This window comes from Zootermopsis nevadensis, unplaced genomic scaffold (assembly GCF_977971745.1).
Source record: "Zootermopsis nevadensis isolate Lab colony 2312 unplaced genomic scaffold, Znev_1.0 Znev_ptg000008l, whole genome shotgun sequence".
NCBI lineage: Eukaryota > Metazoa > Arthropoda > Insecta > Blattodea > Termopsidae > Zootermopsis > Zootermopsis nevadensis.
This window is the reverse complement of record NW_028259140.1, coordinates 1711979-1733060: the sequence shown is the minus strand read 5'-3', so window position 1 is coordinate 1733060 and position 21082 is coordinate 1711979. Positions and strand designations below refer to the sequence as shown.

Sequence of the window (21082 nt, the reverse complement as noted above, 5' to 3'; positions counted from 1 at the left end):
TTACTTTTAATCCAATTCCAAATTAAATTATTTGTGTATCAAATATAGCTCTGATAGCGAACGATGTCTAACGTAATATTAGTGCATTGGTATGCTTATTCCTAACTTTGTCTAGGATAAACTTGGGGCTGGTCATTTCTTTGGGGTCGTTCAATGACCCAGAAACTCGTCCTGATTGGGAAATCATACGGGAGAGAGTAAAATGTGTTAAGGGTTACGAGATTTGAATTATGCCCTCCTGACTTTAACACGTTGCGTGTTCCACGCTATAGGGCGTGGCGCTATCTGTGTTTGTCTCCCGAATTAGATGAGGAAGCCTTTTGTTGTGTATATCTCGATGATAAACTGCAATACTAAATTATATTTTTTTTTACTAATTTTAGAATCAGTAGGAGTACCACATAGGCTGAAAGATCTTAAGGAAAATTACCATTGATTTCCAGAACTTTTAAATTTATATTCTGTAATAGACATGCAAGAAATCCTTTCACTTCCTATAATGTCAACATTGTTATTTTTCTTACCTGTCTATTTAATATTATGTCGCACACAACTCTTGTTATCAATATATGTATTCAATACATCACTGTCAGCTTTACGATGACTTTAAGGCAGCAAATATCATTGTCGCTGTGATAACGTCAAGGTAATTTATTTTTCGTATAAACAAATTTCCAAATGCTATCGCATATCTGTGTCACTCAGGTGGATGCTAATGGTGATTGATCCTTGGAACAGAGTCTTCTTTATTACGACACTGTAGTTCAGCGATCTAACAAACCAACAAAGTTTGTATCTTATATGCGTCATGTTTGTGTTTGATTAAATATATTTATTTTGTACAGTCTATACACAAACGTTTAAAGTTTATTGGTGTTGTAAAAATTGCATCAAATATCTAATAGTTTTTAAAATATTTTAAATTGATAAAAACCTGAAGACGACGGTATTACCCGTCGAAACATGTCGTTTTAATAAAAGCGCTAAAAATATAATGTAAAATCGTATTTACGATTAAGAGCGCTAATATAATATTTTACATAATAAAATGTTTTAATATTATATAATTTTTACAACACCAATAAACTTTAAACGTTTGTGTATAGACTGTACAAAATAAATATATTAAACCAACAAAGGTAACCAACTCCCTTGTTACAGTACACGAATGTTGTAGATCACGTGACATGATCCTGAGAGATATTAGAGAAGAAAAATATATGAAATTCAATTGTTTGAATTAGTTTTGAATAGTGGTATAGCAGTTTTCTTTTGTCAATCGTTGTTTTATGAATTTTTACTCCCTGAAGATGTAGGCGGCATTTTCATCCGAAACGTTTTCATCGCTTTAAGAACCTCAAATCCCAGTTTTGTTTCGTTTGAGGGTTTTTTTTTAACTGGGTAAGCCAGGAGCGGCAGCAGTGGCGTTGTATATTAATTTTGTTTTGCTTATTAAAATTCCATTGGGAGACTACTAATTTTCCCGTACACAACTCGAAAGGTCAAATTGAACCGTGTGGCCAGATATTCTGCACCGTAACAAAACACTGTGAATGTATTGTCCGTCTTGTTATTTTAGCTGAACGTACAATATTATTGTTTTAGCTTTGGAGTCACTCTCACCTACCGCCATTTCAAGCTCCTCGCGAAGCCTTGACGTCAGTGTTCGTATATTTTAATCATCCCCCATATTCTGTTTAGGCGTGTTATTTTTTATGAACACGGTTATACGTTAGCGATGCGAATTTTTCGTAGATGCATCCATTTATCCAGCAGCTCCGTCTGTCTTATCATTTGTAGAGAAAACGGAATGTCATGGTTTACGACACACCCAGAGAATATCGAAACCAAAGGTCTCTGTAATAGGTACAAGAAGACATTCGAATAGCGTAGACATGTAGCAAAAGATTTGGTTCTCGTAACAAGAAAAATGAATTGAAGGTAAGGTACTGTAAGGAAACTGTAAGAAAAATGTCGAAAAGGGTTTTCGACATTGTGTAGATGTACTTTGTTCAATTACGTATACTTGCCTTTCGATTTGTGTGTCCATGGAAGTGTATCGATATATTGACAGCTGTTGATAAATCATCTTCGTGAATCGATCTTTATATCTTCTGTGCAAAAAATGTACGATGTAAAGGAATCCCAAGATGTCCCTACGATCGTTTTAAATACATTTCGGTTGCGTCTAGTGGTGTGCGGAAGGTGTGACGTGTACATGAAGCTCAATTCTAAAGTAATCGATTTATTTATTTATTCGAAAAGCAGCTTGTCGACCGACAAATTTCATCTGAAATGTTATTCGTTGGAATGAATTTGTTAACTAAATGAAATAAAAAATAATATCTTGAGTTTGCACAGTTTGATGTTTAAGGAATACCAATTACATTTCACTTTTTTTGTGTGTAAAACAAATGTTCTCTCTTTACACTGCATATTCCTTTGACAAGAGTTTGTTAATTTCAGTCTTCGCATAATTGAAAAAAAAAATATCAACCCTGCTAAATAGTTAGAAGAAACTTACTGTCTACATTTCATGGGTGGTTGTATGTTTTATTATTTTCCTAGATTCCTCGAGAGATTAATGTTTTATGCTTCACGTTAAGATGCCTTAAGCAATTTGCTATGATGCGTTAAACTTTCAAAAGGGGGCAGACTTTGAAAATGAAGCAACACGAGCATCTCTCTTTTACAAAATATTTATGCTGTTTATACACCGGAAGCCATGAAGCTTTGCTCCCATTAATGTAAGTGCTTGTGTCTGTGTAGTTAGCAAGATTCTCCCAGAAACGGTGCGCCTTACAATAAGCTCGGCTAAGTTTTATTTACATGAAGCAGTGTTTCGTGGTGACACTGCTTTGTTGCTCTGAAATCTCATGTCGTGGTTCAGACGGCTTCGTCACAAAATTCTGTGTGGACATGTTGAAATAGCGCAGTTCAACAACTTCAATAGAAGAACCCGTCACTGGTCCCAATTCCGAGCCATTTTAATCCAACCCTGATCACACATTATTCCGTTAAGATACATTTCTCCGCCGCCATGCGTGCTATACGCCCAACCGTTTACATTTCCACAGTGTCGCTTTCACCTCACAAGTTCGCTCTGACGCCATGTTAGTATTGATGTCTGGAAATTTAAAGATGAAAGTGAAGGTTTAGTCTGTAGTGATATTACGTTTCATTAAATTCTTATATACTGAGTTCCAGCGTTTTTGGCCGCTGAACTTTTGTGAATTGGAACCTCGGAGCGAGTCACTTACCAGAAGTTTGCTGGAAGGGACGGCAGCAGGCCGCGTACAGTACACTCCAAATAAAATATCACCACGGTATGTAGCACAGGAAAGTCGATTTCACTGAACTACAGAACACTAGAAAATGAACACTGAAGAGAGTATCAGATAATTTTATCTTCTTTCAATTGTTCCACTCCTCACAGACCATCGCTTTCTGACATCACTCGATTCATCACAACCGCTGTTGCTGTTCAGTTATAAGACGTTCAATGGCGTCTTCGATTATGTCTTCTCGCTCATAATAAATTTGTTATAGTTTTTCCACATGCCGACGTACATTATCCCATTCCTCTTGAACAATTTCTTCGAATCTCTGGCGACACAGATCCTCGACGTCCTTAATGTTAAATGTTGTGTTCTTGCTTGCAACCCACTGTTTTACATCTGCCCAAATAAGTTCAGTGGGTTTTAAATCGAGATCGTACGGCGGAAGTCTCAGCTCAGTACGTTCTTTGTCTGCTAAAATCTGATCAATCACATAATATTTGTGCTTTTTATTTATTTAATTGGATTAATTCGTACAGTTGAGCTTTCAACATGTCACAAAATGGGATGTTTATTTCCAATAGCCAGGCTTTCATTTCGTCCTTTTTTGATTAAGACGTCGGTGGTTTGTCTGTCTGAGTGTTGTGATACGAGACTTTATCAATGACCAGAAATGAGATTGCAAGGAACATGTTTCATGTTGTTAACACAGCACAGTCACAAGACAACAATTATCAGACTTCCAGACTGTTGCACTGACACAGACGGAAACTCTTTCCTTCCTTCCTTCCTTCCTTCCTTCCTTCCTTCCTTCCTTCCTTCCTTCCTTCCTTCCTTCCTTCCTTCCTTCCTTTCTTCCTTCCTTCCTTCCTTTCTTCCTTTCTTCCTTTCTTCCTTCCTTCCTTCCTTTCTTCCTTTCTTCCTTCCTTCCTTCCTTCCTTCTTTCCTTCCTTCCTTCCTTTCTTCCTTCCTTCCTTCCTTCCTTCATTGAGTGGTCCGCATACTGGGCACTCCCTACAAGGTCAGCGGCCATAATCGGTGGATCCAGTTCTACTTTCTTCAGGTTTTATCAGAGGATACAAAGACGGACGTGTTGATGTTACTTGTAGATTTTGAGTAGAACATTGTTTAATGCGCACTGTATCGATAATGTACTGTCTGTGTTAGGAGGAACAGAGAAAGACTTTCATATTTCATACATTGGTCATCAGTGATAACCCCCCACTACTAACTAAACTTTGAATGCAGACTTCTGCGCACCCAGAATTAGCGGTCTATCTATATCAGACAGCCTATACCACAAACACATAAGAGTCTCCATACAGTTTTTAGCGTTAAGTCCTTAAATTTTTAACCCAACTTCAAAAATATTTTTAAACGGGCTTCTAATATTTCTAATATTACAACACTGTCTTTTAGTGTTGAAACACAAATTTTGTCCTGTTTTTCATACCGTTTCAAGAATCGGGTGTCCTGCTAGCCCGCATGTAATTTAAAACACGTGTCTGATGTGAGACGCAATTTAATCTCGACCCTTCCAATTAGGTACTCAACTCGATACTGCCGGAGTTGCGGTTTCAGAAATACTAGACACCATTAAAATCGATTCGCAGTTGGAAGTCTCTCAACACCCATTAATTTCCTCTGTTCGTATCACTAACATGTACCGTACATGTGACTTAGAAACATTGATTTGTGTAAAAGAGGGGCTTCAGGAAGACCTGGAGGAAAGAATGATGCTGCTAGGCATTTTGGAAATGAAAACAAAGATGTTTGTACATAACGAATCATAATTGCAAGGCACAAAAATTACTTTAGGGTGTGTATTTTACGCATTTTATTACGTGGCGATGCACGTGTGAATTCGCATTGAATGTGTCCACACAAAGGACAGAGGCGTTTGTTATGAATTTGTGTTGTTGACTCAATTTGGGGAGGCTGGAATCTATTTGTGAATTCCATGTCGCTCGTCTCAACGAGTTACACGTCACGAAGACGAAATTTGACAGGAGACTATAAACCCTTACTACAGAACATTACAACGGCTTGTAATTTAACTTTCGTTATGGTCTAGCGGTTAGAACGCTGGCCTTGTAATCCTGGGGGGTCTCGGGTTCGATTCCCGGCGGTGCCCGAATTTATAACTTGTGTTGGGTAAGGCCGTGGTCTAGGCAACACGGAGTTTTCCTCCGTGGCATCCCAACAATTACTCCATTCACACACAGAAGAAGGCAATGGCAAACCACTTCTGGATTATCTGCCAAGAACGTATATGAACAGGTCCCAGTCCGAGAAAAGGATGGAAGGATCCTGTTCATATGGACCTGTCGTCAGACAGAACACTAAATAATAATAATAATAATATTCGACTGGGCATGCAGCATGCACTGGAAAATAAATTAATGATTATAGATTTGCCTCACGCACCCGATACGCCTTCATTGCGTGCTGTTTCAGTAGGGGAAAGATTTACGTTCTCCTGTTTTCTGAACAGAAGCAAAGAACCGCTTGTGTCCATCGGATCTCTGTCACTCGCTTCGGGATGCCTTTGAACACGTTAAATGGTATTTACAGTGGTGTCTTTGTACATACGCCTGTTGTCAGCGTTCAGAAGAGGTAAAATGGTCTAAAACAGACACTCGACTCTGTACTATTTAACCCAAGTCCCATACGTCGTGAACACACTCCCAGGGAACTTACTTTGAAGTCCGACGCTCGTCTGAGTTGACATTTAAATATTCAGTCCTTACCGCAAAGAAAACACAGCACTTTACCATTACAAAGATCAAATGGTTAACGCTGTTTAAGGACATGATCGGTGTCTACAGTGAGATTCACGCGAAACATATAAATTTACTCTGAATAAAATGCAGAGATACTGAATGTTAAAGTCGCTGGTAAATATAATTACCATTGGGCTTTTAAGAGGTTAGCAGTCATAGTAAGTCAGATCATAGCCACGTGTTAATTCTTGTGACGTGAAGTCTTTAAACCTACACGAAACTCAGTTACAGTTAAAAAAAAACTTTTACAACTGAGTCTTAAAATGTTTTTATTGTGACGACAGCAAATCAAATACTTCTTACAGCGTATGAAATGTCGTGAACGAAAACTTTTCTTAGACTCTGGAGCACATTCTCTAGCTGTAATCAAATACAGTACGAGTGTTTATCGTGACACAGTAAAATTATGTTTACATTAAATTTACAGAATAGACGTTGCTCAAGAGTTTATCTGCTATTTCGTTTGAATCAGCAATTCATATTAATGTTATCCTTAAATTGTTATGCGTTCTTTACGTAATATAAAGTCAGGTAGGGCCGATCTTATGTCCGTCCGTCTGTCAGCACGTTTAAACTCTTTAACCATTCTATAGGGTGTTTACTTTAAAATTAAATTATTTGGTTATTCCGTCAAACCACAATGTATTTAAAATAAGATAATTAAAATAATTAAAATATCATTCTGTGTTCCATATCGAATAAAATCGATTATTCTATATGGAACACAGAATGATATTTTAATTATTTTAATTATCTTATTTTAAATACATTGTGATTTGACGGAATAACCAAATAATTTAATTTTAATTTAATAAATCACAATATGACGCAACTACACTATCTTAGGGTGTTTACGTCTGTGTAGCCGAAACAAATCTTGCAGCTATTTCCGAAATACATTTTGTTTTTAATACGTGTTACATATATTATATTATATAGTTTTATTTTGATGGATGACTATATATTTTATGGAAGCGTCTTTCGAATGATGTATGAAGATCCTAAAATGGCGGTTTTCTGAAATTATTATTATTATTATTATTAATGAATTGAATTGAATTATTATTTGTTCTTATTGAGATGCAGAGTCGGTAATATAACGACACGTTTTCTGCTAGTAATTAAAATCGTTTAAATAATAGCATAGGAAATCAATTTTTCTCGTTATTCTGAGACACTAGGATGTCGTAGGGTGGCCCGAGGGCTGGAGAGGGTAGGGAACCTCCAATTGTGCATTATTCATGCAACCCACATAGTACAAGTTAACAGTTCTAATAAATGCGGGCCTTCTGGGCCCCCCCCCTCCACCAAAATGCAAATTTATTTATTCCGACCGACTGTTTTTAATTGTGCAGTTATTAAGGGGCCATGAGATTGTAGAGGGGGTGGAGGGTGAGGCGTTCTTTCGAATGTGAGTTCGATTAAGCAGCGGCCAATGTGTTTCCCTTCTCCACTTAATCTAATTGAAAATTGGAGACGGTAAATTACTGAGCTGTAATGTATTTTACCTCCATTTTCAGTAGACGCACTGCGACAGTAATAGCTAGGTATTAACTCTTTTTTTTTTCATCACGCGAGTTTATTCGTGTAGGCAGTTTTAAGCTTTTGTAGTTCTTTATTTTTAGACGCCATGTGCGTCTCCATTTGCAAACTGTTACTATTTTTTTTTCAGAAGCGTCCCGCTGTTTAGACAGTCCCCTGTTAAGGTTTTTTTTTCCTCTGAAATGACGTATGAATTTCTGAACTCACCCATTCATGCTACATATCTCGCTCATCTCATTCTTCTCGATTTTATCACTCTTCAATTTTACGAAGAAGTGTAGTCTGCAAATTATTAAACTTTCAACTATTTCTCTCTGTCCAGTCTTAGTTACGTTCTGCTTTTAATTCTAGATATTATCAGAAATTTGTTCTCGAACTGCTTCAGTGTACTTAAAACAGCGTCATTAAATAACTAATATTCAGTCTCCACATGTGTTGGGCAAGGCCGTGGTCTAGGCAACACGGAGTTTTCCTCCGTGGCATCCCAACAATTACTCCATTCACACACAGAAGAAGGCAATGGCAAACCACTTCTGGATCATCTGCCAAGAACGTATATGAACAGGTCCCAGTCCGAGAAAAGGATGGAAGGATCCTGTTCATATGGACCTGTCGTCAGACAGAACACTAAATAAATAAAATATTCAGTCTCCATTATGTCTGCCAAAGGTAGATAGCAGTAATAGTCTGTTCAGGCGTGGAATAAATCAATCTGCATTGGACCGAATGGCGGAATTTAACTGCAGGCCAGATAAATATCTACGTTAATGAGACAGAAAGTCTTCGTTTAAAAAAAAAAATTCATACGGAACTTTTTTGGTGAAACACCTTTCAAAGCTGCGAGTCGGAAAACCAAAAACGAAATTAGATTATAGCATTAAAAGCTAATCCTGGGGTTGAAAATGAGTCAAACGGTCAGTTTAATCTGTTAGTTGCCAAGTGAGTCGTAGGCTCAGTCACTGAGCATTGAGTTCTACGATGTTCCATGCACTGAGCTGAATAAACCTGATAAGAAACAGTAAACTGAATTACTGTGTGATTGCAATCAAATGTTTCATTTTATTCCAATCAGCGTTGGTGGTTTTGTTGGGTAAAAGCCACCCAATCGATGAAGGATTAATTGCAGCTTCAAACATCGCTGTGGTCTGACCACAGAGCCTTCTATTCTGCAATGAAACCTCAGTGTCACGTAACACATAGACCTCTCAGAGGTACGAACCTGACCGACGAACGGTTGTCAGTCTGGAGATCTTGGTATCGTTCCGCAGACGAGCTCCTCCGACGGCTTTTACTGATAATCCTACTTTTCTCCAGGCTGCTCCAGATGCTGGGATAGTTAATTAAATTAGGTTACAATCACATCCTTCCAAATCCTTTTAGATTCATTAATTATTTTGTTATTAAACGCTGTGTCGTTGGTACGCGGTAAGAAGACGTGAAGAGCATTTTAAACGTCGGTGAATTTCTACCAAACTACTCGGCGTAACAACCCAGCAGAAGAAGACCTTCTTCATACTCGTCGCCTTGACAACCTTAAATATTTCTTTCACTTCTTATCTTACGGAAATCCGCTTTAAAGAAAATTTACCAACTTTATTACAGAATACAGTTTCTGTCGGACACATCCAAATTAAAATTAAATTCGCCTGTCACGTTTTAGACTTCCCATACCAAATTCAATCGAAATCCTTCCAAGTGGATTGGCTTGTAGGGTAAAGCTACGCGTTTTCGTATCATTTTCCTCGGAGCTGTTCATATAAACTTCACTTAACGAAATAGTATATTTATTAATTACTAGTTATTATTATTATTATTATTATTATTATTATAGTTACTAGTACAAAAGCATCCAAACGTCACGAGCTGTTGAAACCGTATAATACATTTGGGATTTACTAAAGTATTTTGGTATACTCCGCAGGTGAAGACGTCCTGCATACGTCACGGCGAAGTGTGCCCCCACAGTCGATCTCCAGTTGGTCATCACGTTTTCAAGACGTTTCGGAGTGAATTGTAGCCAGTTGTAAAGCTGCCTGGGTGTTCAACTGTAGAAATAAATCTTTCGTTTAGAACAGACGATGAATTCGGCTCTGTTAATCACTAAAATAAAATATTTTTAATATTTTATTCAGTTGTTATGTTGCATTAATCAATATAATTCTATAATTTGTTATTAGGAACGGATTATAAATTCCTCGGCCGTTCTCTAACTTAGGCCGAGGGTTCGTATACAGATTGTATATTCATTGTTAATTCTGTTTGACTGTGGAAAGCGATATAAGCATTTCAGTATTCATATCATCACCCCCAAAACTTCTAGTAACTTTTCATAGTATATGCGAAGTTTGTCCCTTTCTATTCTATAGTTCATATTTGTTACTTCGCGTCAAAGTTATTGTCTGTGTATGAAAATTTATAGATCTTTATGTACCATCTTTCCGTAATATGTGGCAAGTTAAATAATTCAGCCGTGATTAACGTCTCTTAAAAATTAACTTAAAAATATATTTTATGTATCTTACATTCGCCTAATTGAATCAACAGGAAAGATAATCCATTCCTTAATACTAAAGTATTTGTTAAAGCAAATTCGGATACTAAAATTCATCTAAACAAAGTAATATTATTGTTAAATTACGTAATCCTAAAGACCTTCAGATGCAGACGAAATTCTTTTGTATCGATTTAATTTGAATCTCTGTAATTTAGGTTCTCGTAATTTGTAATTTTGATTTTTAAAGTTTTATAAAAAAATTCTTCTTTCATACAATTTTACTTTCATTCGCGTATTAATATTTAAGGAACTGCCACAAAAACAATTGTGTTCATTTCTGCAGTAATAAATAAACTTTGATGTGATTCACGTAATTTTTGTTTGTGGGATAACTCACTGGCTACATTTAAACTAACGAAATTGACAGAAAACGAAGTCAAAATTTCACGCTGACATCTTCATATAATGACAACAAAAATTTGTTACTAAGCTAAGATTAATTCGCGATTCTCTTTCGTATGTGTAAAAACATAAGAAGAAACTAAGTGCGTTATATATTATTCTCTTCTATTTGTTTTGAATTTCGATACGTAGTTTTCCAGTAGGCGTTGCTTAAAACATCAAACTACGTTTCCCGACGTTATTTTGTTCCGGCTGTGTCGAAAACGAGGGCTGTGGGAGCGACAGTCTTGTGTTACGTCATTTCAATACTCAGTCGGAATTGGGGGCACAGTGAGAAGACACGATGGGCACCCCCACGCCTCCTCCCCGGGGGAATGGCAGCCCGTGATGTACGGAATGGTGAGCAGTCACGCGGGGAAGCACGAACAGCAAAACCAGGGCGGCACGAGCAAGGTGTCCCGGTCGCTGTACCGGAGGGTTGTCAACTACGTCAAGCAGGCGTGGACCGGAGTGAAGTTTGCCCTAGGTAACAAACCACTCGCCATTTCAAGCCTTTTTTTTTACCATAAAGTGACTCGGAATTTGAGGCTCTTAGTCGAGGGTGGTCATACGGGTTTTGACTTGTAGTTGGGCACCAGTGTTTCGGAGGAACATTAGGCTGACATATACAAAACTGAAGATGGAGACAGTAGGCTCATCATATAAGTCCAACCGAGAAGACCACTATCGACAGTGCAATATATCGATCTCTGACTCCAATGAAATTCTTTTTATAGTTCATGGACAAACTTACGTCTGCACACCCAAAAATTACCGCTGACTGCCTAGAAATCATATTTGCTGTCTTAATTTGTAATTTATTGGTACATCTCATAAAATTTCAAGAATAAATCCCGTGTGCTAGTTAGATTCTTAAAACCTGAGTGTGTAAGTGAGGGATTTTGAATGAACCGGACACCTGTTTTGAGTGGACAGTATGATTGGTCTGAAAGAACCAGTCGGGTGTCTGTCCATCGCGGTCAGACAGAATCTGCGACGCGGTAAAGAGTGCCACGTCCGGCCACTGTCACAGGGCATCAGTTCGTTTTCCAATACGTGCCCTGAATAAAAAGTTACGATCATTTTAAAATTTTTACTATGATTTTGACCACCCTGTATAACATGGTGACAATATCAGTGTTTGATTCTTTCATGATGACAGACTCGGAGTTTGATGACCTAGAGACCCCTCCGCGCTATCGTCCAGACAGCCTGGAGTCCCTGTGCAGGGCGACGAGGTTCACCGAGGCGGAGCTGAAAAGAATCTACCGAGGCTTCAAGGCGGAGTGCCCCACGGGTGTCGTTCGTGAGGACACGTTCAAGGGCATTTATTCCCAGTTCTTTCCACAAGGAGGTGAGCACAGATGTTGAACTAGAAGTGAGATTTCAGGTTCTCACGGCGGCTACCATGAAGATGGTTGCCTTCTACGCTGTAATCTGTCAGACGTTTACCATAGTTGAAGATATCTGTCTTCTGGGTTATTGCGCTGTGTAGTCTGGTCGATGTTAACCAACGTTTCAGAGGTCATACTGCCTCCATCATCAGGGCGATGAAGATTTCTGTCTTCTGGGTTGTTGCGCTGTGTAGTCTGGTCGATGTTAGCCAACGTTTCAGAGGTCATACTGCCTCCATCATCAGGGCGATGAGTATGAAGATATCCGTCTTCTGGGTTGTTGCGCTGTGTAGCCTGGTCGATGTTAACCAACGTTTCAGAGGTCATACTGCCTCCGTCATCAGGGCGATGTTAACCAACGTTTCAGAGGTCATACTGCCTCCGTCATCAGGGCGATGAGTATGAAGATTTCTGTCTTCTGGGTTGTTGCGCTGTGTAGTCTGGTCGATGGTTACCAACGTTTCAGAGGTCATACTGCCTCCATCATCAGGGCGATGAGTATGAAGATATCCGTCTTCTGGGTTGTTGCGCTGTGTAGCCTGGTCGATGTTTACCAACGTTTCAGAGGTCATACTGCCTCCATCATCAGGGCGATGAGTATGAAGATATCCGTCTTCTGGGTTGTTGCGCTGTGTAGCCTGGTCGATGTTTACCAACGTTTCAGAGGTCATACTGCCTCCATCATCAGGGCGATGAGTATGAAGATATCCGTCTTCTGGGTTGTTGCGCTGTGAGGTCTGGTCGATGTTAACCAACGTTTCAGAGGTCATACTGCCTCCGTCATCAGGGAGATCGCCCTGATGACGGAGGCAGTATGACCTCTGAAACGTTGGTTAACATCGACCAGACTACACAGCGCAATAACCCAGGAGACGGATATCTTCATATTCACCGCTGTGAGAACCTCAAGTCTTACCATAGTTGTCGACACTCATGGTGTTTCTGTCATAAGGACAAAAGGTAAATCAGAATGTGGCTCCTTTCTTGGATGTTTCGCCGTGTTTTCTGCTAGAAATTGACCGAAATTTCAGATTTGCTTACTGCCTTCATCCTCAGGGCGGTGAGGCAACTGTATGTATGATAAATCCGATAATCTTGCCCAAAGAAAGCGTGAGATAGAGGAGCGCTCGTCGTCCTGATGATGGAGACGGTAAAGTAATCTGAAAAGTCGTCTTTGTACGCCTTCCGTCAAAACCTGTCATCTCAGCGCAAAATCAAATGAGCATCAAATGTTCTGTGTATGTGTGGAAGCTATTTTGACTCAAAGTAGAGGCCGAATTGTTACCACTTTTGTTTCTGATTTGTGAACTTCGTGTTCTTATTTAGGCTCCCTCTGCTTAAAACTTAGAATAGAACCATATAAACTGGCCACGACCACTTCCTTCGTAATTCATCTGTTTCAGCTTCAGAAATAAAATATTGTCGAGTGAGATGGACACGTGGAAATAAATTATTTAACACATAGGAATTTGGAAGGAGTCGTTCGTGGACTGTTAACAAGTAAGTGTAGGAACTTTTGCCGGGAGAGACTGTGAAAAACAAGGACCAATCTTAGTCTGGACAGCAGTTGAACTCAAATATATTTTGGTTGGGTGTAAGCGTGCGGGATAGACTCGTCCCAACCTCTGGATGAGAGAATTTCTGATTGTGACTCAAGCGTTAATTGAGTCGTCTGTTGTTCGTGGATGTCAGATTGAGAACTATGACGTCATCACCAGTGTATCAGTGTCCTATTTTCGCCTGGATGCACACAGACCAAAGTGACAGCAATACGCAGGCGCGTCAGGATGTCCTCAGTGGAGCAATATCAGTCCTGCCACAAATTCCATTACATCACGGTAGATGGCAGTGATGAAATGAAGACTCCCCGGAGTGACGTAATGGTTGAGCTTTACAATCTAATCATACATTTCGCTAAGCCCTCACGCAGACTGCTGATTCTTCCTGTTTAATTTCAACTGAGTAACATCGCGTACTGCAGAACGACCCTCGATTCGTTTAATAAAATTAAGAACGCTCGCATTGCTCTTGGCTCGGCCAATTAAATATTTCATCTTGTCTTCACAAAATTCTCTCAGCTGCTACAAATCAAAGTAAATGAGTCTGTCCGTCCGTCCGTCCGTTCACGCAGTTTGTACCAAGTGCTCGACCAAACGCGACGAGAATGTTGACTGCCCCGTGTTTCCGGCATGAGGAAGCTCTCGTTGAAAGACGATTTCAGGGTTTCACGATGCTGGTGTTGACTCTGTCTGTGGTCGACACGGACTACGTCGTCGACTTCTCGGAGAAACCTGTTTCCGTCTTCAGGGCGAAGTACCATTCAGACTGTGTCAAAAGTTGAGATTTATCTGAAAGAAGCGATCAGTTAAGGATGCCAAAATGCGAAGACCTTAATATGAAATCGTCTTCAATTCAAATTATTCATAAGGACAAACGCAACACCCGGTATAGTAAAGTAAGTAAAGTAAAGTTTGTCCCACTATACGCCATGTAGGCGTTTGGGGGGGGGTGGAGGTATAGATCCTCTCTTCCTTGACCTCGGCACTAGATGGGGGTGAGTGGTCAACATCACGCCCCGGCCGGCTTTACCCCCGGGGAAAGGACCCCGGTACCCATTGTAGAGGAGGCTGGGTGGGCCCCAGAGCCGGTCTGGACGCAGAGGCTAGAGGAAAAATTCTCTGCCCCCGTCGGGGATCGAACCCCGTAGCTAGTCACTATACTGACTGAGCTATCCCGGCTCATACTACCAAAATGTAGTAATTTTATAATATTTACACGATGGACAAAGTCTAAAAGAACAGTAAAAATAGGATTTCTGCAGTAGACGCTGGACAGTTTATGACATTCGTCCGTGTTGCATTAAACCTCTGGGAACAGCATTAATGGATCCATCTGCGTCCTACGGGTCCCACATTAACAACCCAGAAATACAACACTGTTTGAATATCCATTGTTCTGATCTTTAGCAGTGTGCATTATCGTAAATTTTGTTGAGTGGTATAAGAAACAAAAGGATTTTGTGTCGACTCCAGCTGTGTGAACGTGTCTGTGATACAAACTTCATCAACTCAATATTAAACTGTTTGGTTTCATAATAGGACAGGAATTTCTTGATCAGTTGAACGACTGTTAGCTTCTCAAGAAGGCCTGTTCCACGAGAGTCTATGTTTGAGTCACATCTTGCAATCTGATGTCTCGAAAATCGATTTAATATTATAATTTCTTTAGATTTTCAGACCAGTATTTTGTACACATTTCTAATTTTTCCCATCTCGTCTTTCTTAACGAGCGTTAACCATTGATACTTGTAATGGTGAATTGTGGTGTTTTCTTTGCGGTAGGGTCTGAATTCTTAAATACCGTTTATATTAACTTCGTTCTTCAAAGGGTTGAGCTCAAATCACATATACTGGTGTCTCTGAACGGAACGGTGCACCGACATTACATGAAAATTGAAAAGTTTTGTGGTCCTGAGCGGCTGACTAGAATATTGATGCTGTCTCTGGAGACAGCACTGGCATATTGACAAGACATCCCACTGGACAGGGGGAATGTCGAAGCGTTCTGTGCAGTCCGACTCATTTCATCGTCCCTTGAACTGCTGAATTTCTGCTTGTGATGATTACCATAATTTTACCTACAGTTTTGTATTGCTGTAAAATCCTCTTATCCTAAAGAAAGAGCACAGACTTTGTTTGAGAACAGCGTACTGAGGAATTTTTATTTTATTTAGTGTTCTGTCTGACGACAGGTCCATATGAACAGGATCCTTCCATCCTCTTCTCGGACTGGGACCTGTTCATATACGTTCTTGGCAGATGATCCAGAAGTGGTTTGCCATTGCCTTCTTCTGTGTGTGAATGGAGTAATTGTTGGGATGCCACGGAGGAAAACTCCGTGTTGCCTAGACCACGGCCTTGCCCAACACAAGTTATAAATTCGGGCACCGCCGGGAATCGAACCCGAGACCCCAGGATTACAAGGCCAGCGTTCTAACCGCTAGACGACATAGGAATATATGCAGTTTTATATACCCACTGCCACTTCACGCCTTTTAAGTTTAAATATTATCCTCAGGCACCCTAAATCTGTGTCATTTATGTCAGAGATCAGATTTCACATCCATACAGAACAGCGAGTATAATTATAGTTTTTATCTTTTAATATTTGTATTTTTAGATAGAAGATGGAAAAGTTTTGAGCTGGGTGTTTGGAAACATTTCCAGAATTTAGTATATTCTCGTTGTTATATGTAGGTTACTTCATGGATCACAAGGAATAATTATGAATTAATGTGGTATCGTCTTTTTTGACGTAAATACGTCTATATTTTAGGGTCAGTGTCATTCCGCAAAAGAGTGTAAGATGGTTACCTACGAAACGTCGTGTTTACTCGGAATTGTTGTTACCTAGGAAACGTTACGTTACATTCAGCTACCACAGTCCCATCTTAAGCGTAACTAATTCAAGTTAAATAAGCAATGTCTTAATCAAACTTATCTCAATCGTAAAGCATGTATAAAGGAAATATTTAGAATAAAGCCAATATATAAACTTCCTTTCCGTATAGACGTATTTACGTCAAATTCTCCGGAACCGTGGTTCAACTGACAACTTTTTTATTCTTGATAAGAACTTCTGGATTAATCACAATTAGAAGCAACTTCTCCTCAAACAAATGTTATTAAATCATATGCACTCCAAACTTGTTATAGACGTTTGCATAATTTTTCCCTGTTCATAGCATCAAAATCTCGATGCCTGTGCTCTGATTCGTTACCCAGCCAGTGAACAACAAACAATCTTTGCCTGTTCCAGCCAACGCGAATCTGTATGCCCATTACGTATTCAACACTCTGGACCAAGACCACAGCGGGCTGCTGAGCTTCGAGGTAAGCGACCCACAATCTCCACAGCCTAACACTTAACCTCTTATGTTAATTATATATCTTGTGTGCGCGAAGGTAACGCGTTATATCCTTCGAAAAATACTGAACGCATTTAGATTAAATTTTGTATTCGGGGAGATGCTACACCAATATTTGTTGGGATAAATTGTTGTTCCTACCGGATCAATATAACTCACACTTGAAGCTCAGATAGAACACCTGTCAATTTCCTCAAAATTTGCTCGTTCTACAAAAAAAAGAATTTGTACGTCAACATTTATTTGGAATAATTTCCGTTGCACGTACAATATTAAACAAAAAAAAAACGAAATCAGAAACAGTTTCACCCCGTGTAATGGACTCTCCAATCCCCCTCCACCTCGACAAGGCCTCCCTGGTTGCTAGGCAACCGACCTAACCACCAATGTCTTGTATTCGTACCGCGTTTGGATGTTTTCACGATCCATTCTCTGTTCATTGTAAATATTAGGACGGAAAGGAGCAGATGTCCTCATGAGATCTTGGTTTGTGTCGTAGGACTTCGTACAGGGTTTGTCCATTCTGTCGCGAGGTTCCCTGGATGAGAAGTTACGTTGGGCTTTCTCACTCTATGACATCAATGGTGACGGACGTATCACTCGCAGTGAGATGACAGACATCGTCACGGCCGTGTATGAGCTGATGGGAAAGTTCACAGAGCCGTGTGTCGACGAGACCACAGTGCGGGACAAGGTGGATTGCATCTTCCAGGTACCAGCCCTTTCAGCTCTCGGGGACTACCACAAAGACTGGAGCCGATGACATTTATTGTGGTTAAAACCGGGCAACTTAACATTAAGACCTTCTTGAGTTTTTGTGTTCATACGGAACAAACTCGTTAAATATTTATAGGAGTGAAAAATATTTTGGTTGGGTTAGGTTAGGTTTGGGGGGGGGGAAATGAAACATTTTTATGAACAACACAGCTGTTCTTTAAGTCGAGATAATTAAACAAAATTTACTTATGTTTTATATCTCCTCATTATATATAGTAATTTGTATACATTTCAGTAACATTTAGGGTTAGAACGCTGGCCTTGTAATCCTGGGGTCCCGGGTTCGATCCCCGGCGGTGCCCGAATTTATAACTTGTGTTGGGCAAGGCCGTCGTCTAGGCAACACGGAGTTTTCCTCCGTGGCATCCCAACAATTACTCCATTCACACACAGAAGAAGGCAATGGCAAACCACTTCTGGATCATCTGCCAAGAACGTATATGAACAGGTCCCAGTCCGAGAAAAGGATGGAAGGATCCTGTTCATATGGACCTGTCGTCAGACAGAACACTAAATAATAAAATATGCTATTGTAATTTCTCTTTTCTGATTAAGTATTGTTAAAGATAATTAAAATTAGTTTTCAAAATAACTGGACAGGAGGGCTTTTTTTGGGGCAAAACTACCCTTGCCCCGTAGGAAGAAACAGGTTGAGCCAGGTAATGACAGTGTTTTGTTTCTTGCAGAAGATGGATCAAAACAGAGATGGCATTGTGACGCTGGAGGAATTCCTGGATTGTTGCATGAGCGATGAAGACATCGCTCAATCAATGGCAGTCTTCGACTCAGCCTTCTGACATACGCCTGTTCGCGGCAACCCACCGCCATCTTGGTAGTAAGGAAATTAACAGAGCCGTCCAAGTACGCGAGGGATGTCAATAGAGCGCGACACTTGGTGACGGAAGTCTACAGGCTGGCTCAAAGAGTTGCTCAATGGTCTACACTCAATTTCACCAAAAATTTCGTGATCTCTCACTCACGCAAGAGTTTCATCACGCCTTTCCGCGGTGTTAATTCAAAGACGCAGAATAAGTCTCTTTCCAGTGGTATCTGCGCTGCAATTGAGAACGTGCAATCATGGAAGACGTATTTGACGTCATGTAGCCCTCGTTTGACAAGGAATAAATATAGAAATATATCGTGAACTGCCCCACTTACATGTAAATTGTATTATTTCAATGTTGAAATTATGTATGCACGTGTGTATGTGTGTGGTGAGTTAAATATTTACTTTAAAATTTATTACAATTTCTGTCAGAATGTCATTGATGTTATCAGTTTATTGTCTTAAACTCCTATTCTCTATCCTTGGCCATTCGTGTTTAATTTGTGGTTGAAGTGGTTGACGTTTATAAGATTCGAGCTTCTTGCTGTGCTGAAGATGGCTTTGGTATTCTGGGTTGTGACGTCATCATGTGGACACGTAGATGAATGCCAACTTTTCGAAGGAATACATTGCTTTAAATTTCAGGACGAAAATCCACCATGATTGTATTGCAACCAAAGAATCTTGAGGTGGGAGTGACATTAGTGCTATTTAATGTAGGGTTATGGCATGAAAATTTATCTGAGAAATATTCTCAGCGAAATTTTAGGCATCGTCTTTGTTTCCGATCACGTGTCGCCACAAAATTTATAGCAGTTTAAATGCCGTAGAACACAAGAACCGCACTAATGTTTAACTTGCACCAAGACGAAATTGACACAAAGATTATGTAATCTCTTTATATAGGAAAATGGAGTGGCACAGTTGTTAAATAATTTCTTGAGAATCGATTAAAAAAAAACATTGAAGTTTTGCGTTTGATATTAAACATTTAATGGTAAGGACTGTACCATTGTGATATGTATTTAATTTTCTTTGTAAACTTTGCAGAAATCTAAAGTTTTATTGAACATGGTAGAAATTAAAATTATCGCTTTCGCTTGATTAAGACTTCCAAGTATTTGCGACCTCTAAACTAAATGAAGCGAATGAAGTTTAACACGAATTTAAGGAATTACATGAGTATGTTCCTGTCCAATTTTGCACTATTTACCTACAGAATTTCAAACATTGACATTATGGATGTAAGAATCAATAAATGAGGAAGATTCCTATGACTTGGAAAATGCAGCAAGTTTTTCTAACTAACCCAAATCATTCACAGAAAAACAGTAAAATAAATTCGAAGGTGGTCGCTCTCTTACGCTGTCTTAAAGGCTTTGATTGTCTGCGTATTGTAACAGGACAATCAGAGAACATTTTCCATCATAAAAACTTGCATGTACCAATTCAATTTAACCCCCTCCCCTCCCTACAGCTATATGGTAGTCCTGGGAAAAAATGTGCTAGTAATAATTATTATCCCCAGTGTTCATATCCAAACTTTTACGTAGTAATTATATTGATATGTGTTACTTGCATTTGAAATCATATGAGTTTTAATATACCAACAAGGACATGTGAAAATTAGAATTTCTTCGCCTTATATTTTATGTTTATTCCATTTAGAATATTTTCTATGTATCAGCAGCTAATAACTATTGACCAGTTCCATTTGTTGTTAATAATGAGCAATAACACTAATAATTTTACGTAAGATCTATATATGCTGTTCACGACTGTAATATTGAGACTTGTATGGTGAGGAAGTGGGATGAAGGAGGATAGATAGTGTCTGCTACGCAGCAGCCTTTAATGCTTCAGACTTCCTGCATTCCTTGGAAGTCTCAAGATTACAGTCACGAACTGTACTTGTATTTTAAAAAGTACCTGGGGAAATATCTTGCCAATTACAGAATTTGACAAAAAGTTTAAAACAATTAAGAAATGATTAAGTACATACTTTGTGTCAGATACTTTTTGCCTTTTAAGGTATATGTCAGAATTCAGAAAAAGATTGACATCATCAGATTCTTAACATCCTCATTTGTATCTTTACAGTCTATCTGTAGTAACTTCAAGAGTGTCACTAGTAATAGTATTTGCATATGGTCCACACAGTTTACAACGAATGGGACACATTCTATTATTACATAACATTTATACATAAATTTAAATGAGAATAAGAGATTTAAAAACCTCCATACTATGGGGCTGCTGGCGAGACTCCAACTGCAGGATTAATGGTGTAGGCATCATTAAGCACCAGGTACAACTTTACCTCAGCTGCTCCAGTGGTCAACCAGCTGGACCACATGTAAATCATGGCTGATAAAGATTAAAGTAATGCTAAAGTTGAAAGTAAATTTCAAGGTCAATGTATAGTATGTGTGAGAGATATTTTATATCTAATAGCTGAAGATGTCTAGATGCTGGCTTCTTAACGCAGACTTAATATGAGATTCATGGTGGAGGAAGTGGCACTCATGTAGGATTTTTTCCAAGTTATTTTCAGGTTTGTTGTGCTAATTATCATTTTATCATTGTCCCAAACTCATTACTGCTTCGAGAGGTGTGAAGT

The 21082-nt window shown here is 39.2% G+C and overlaps 1 protein-coding gene across 1 annotated transcript in view; it reads left to right on the top strand.

Annotated features, from left to right (window-relative positions):
• The window catches only part of LOC110837679 (A-type potassium channel modulatory protein KCNIP1), a 54346-nt gene extending 35445 nt beyond the window's left edge, over nucleotides 1-18901 (top strand). Inside the window, exons 3-7 of the mRNA XM_022080089.2 lie at nucleotides 9525-11025; nucleotides 11701-11892; nucleotides 16751-16824; nucleotides 17359-17571; nucleotides 18323-18901. Of these exons, the coding sequence (XP_021935781.1) occupies nucleotides 10887-11025; nucleotides 11701-11892; nucleotides 16751-16824; nucleotides 17359-17571; nucleotides 18323-18433 (729 nt within the window). The 5' untranslated portion in view covers nucleotides 9525-10886 and the 3' untranslated portion in view covers nucleotides 18434-18901. The remainder of the gene's footprint in view (nucleotides 1-9524; nucleotides 11026-11700; nucleotides 11893-16750; nucleotides 16825-17358; nucleotides 17572-18322) is intronic.
• The last annotated feature ends 2181 nt before the right edge of the window (nucleotides 18902-21082 follow it).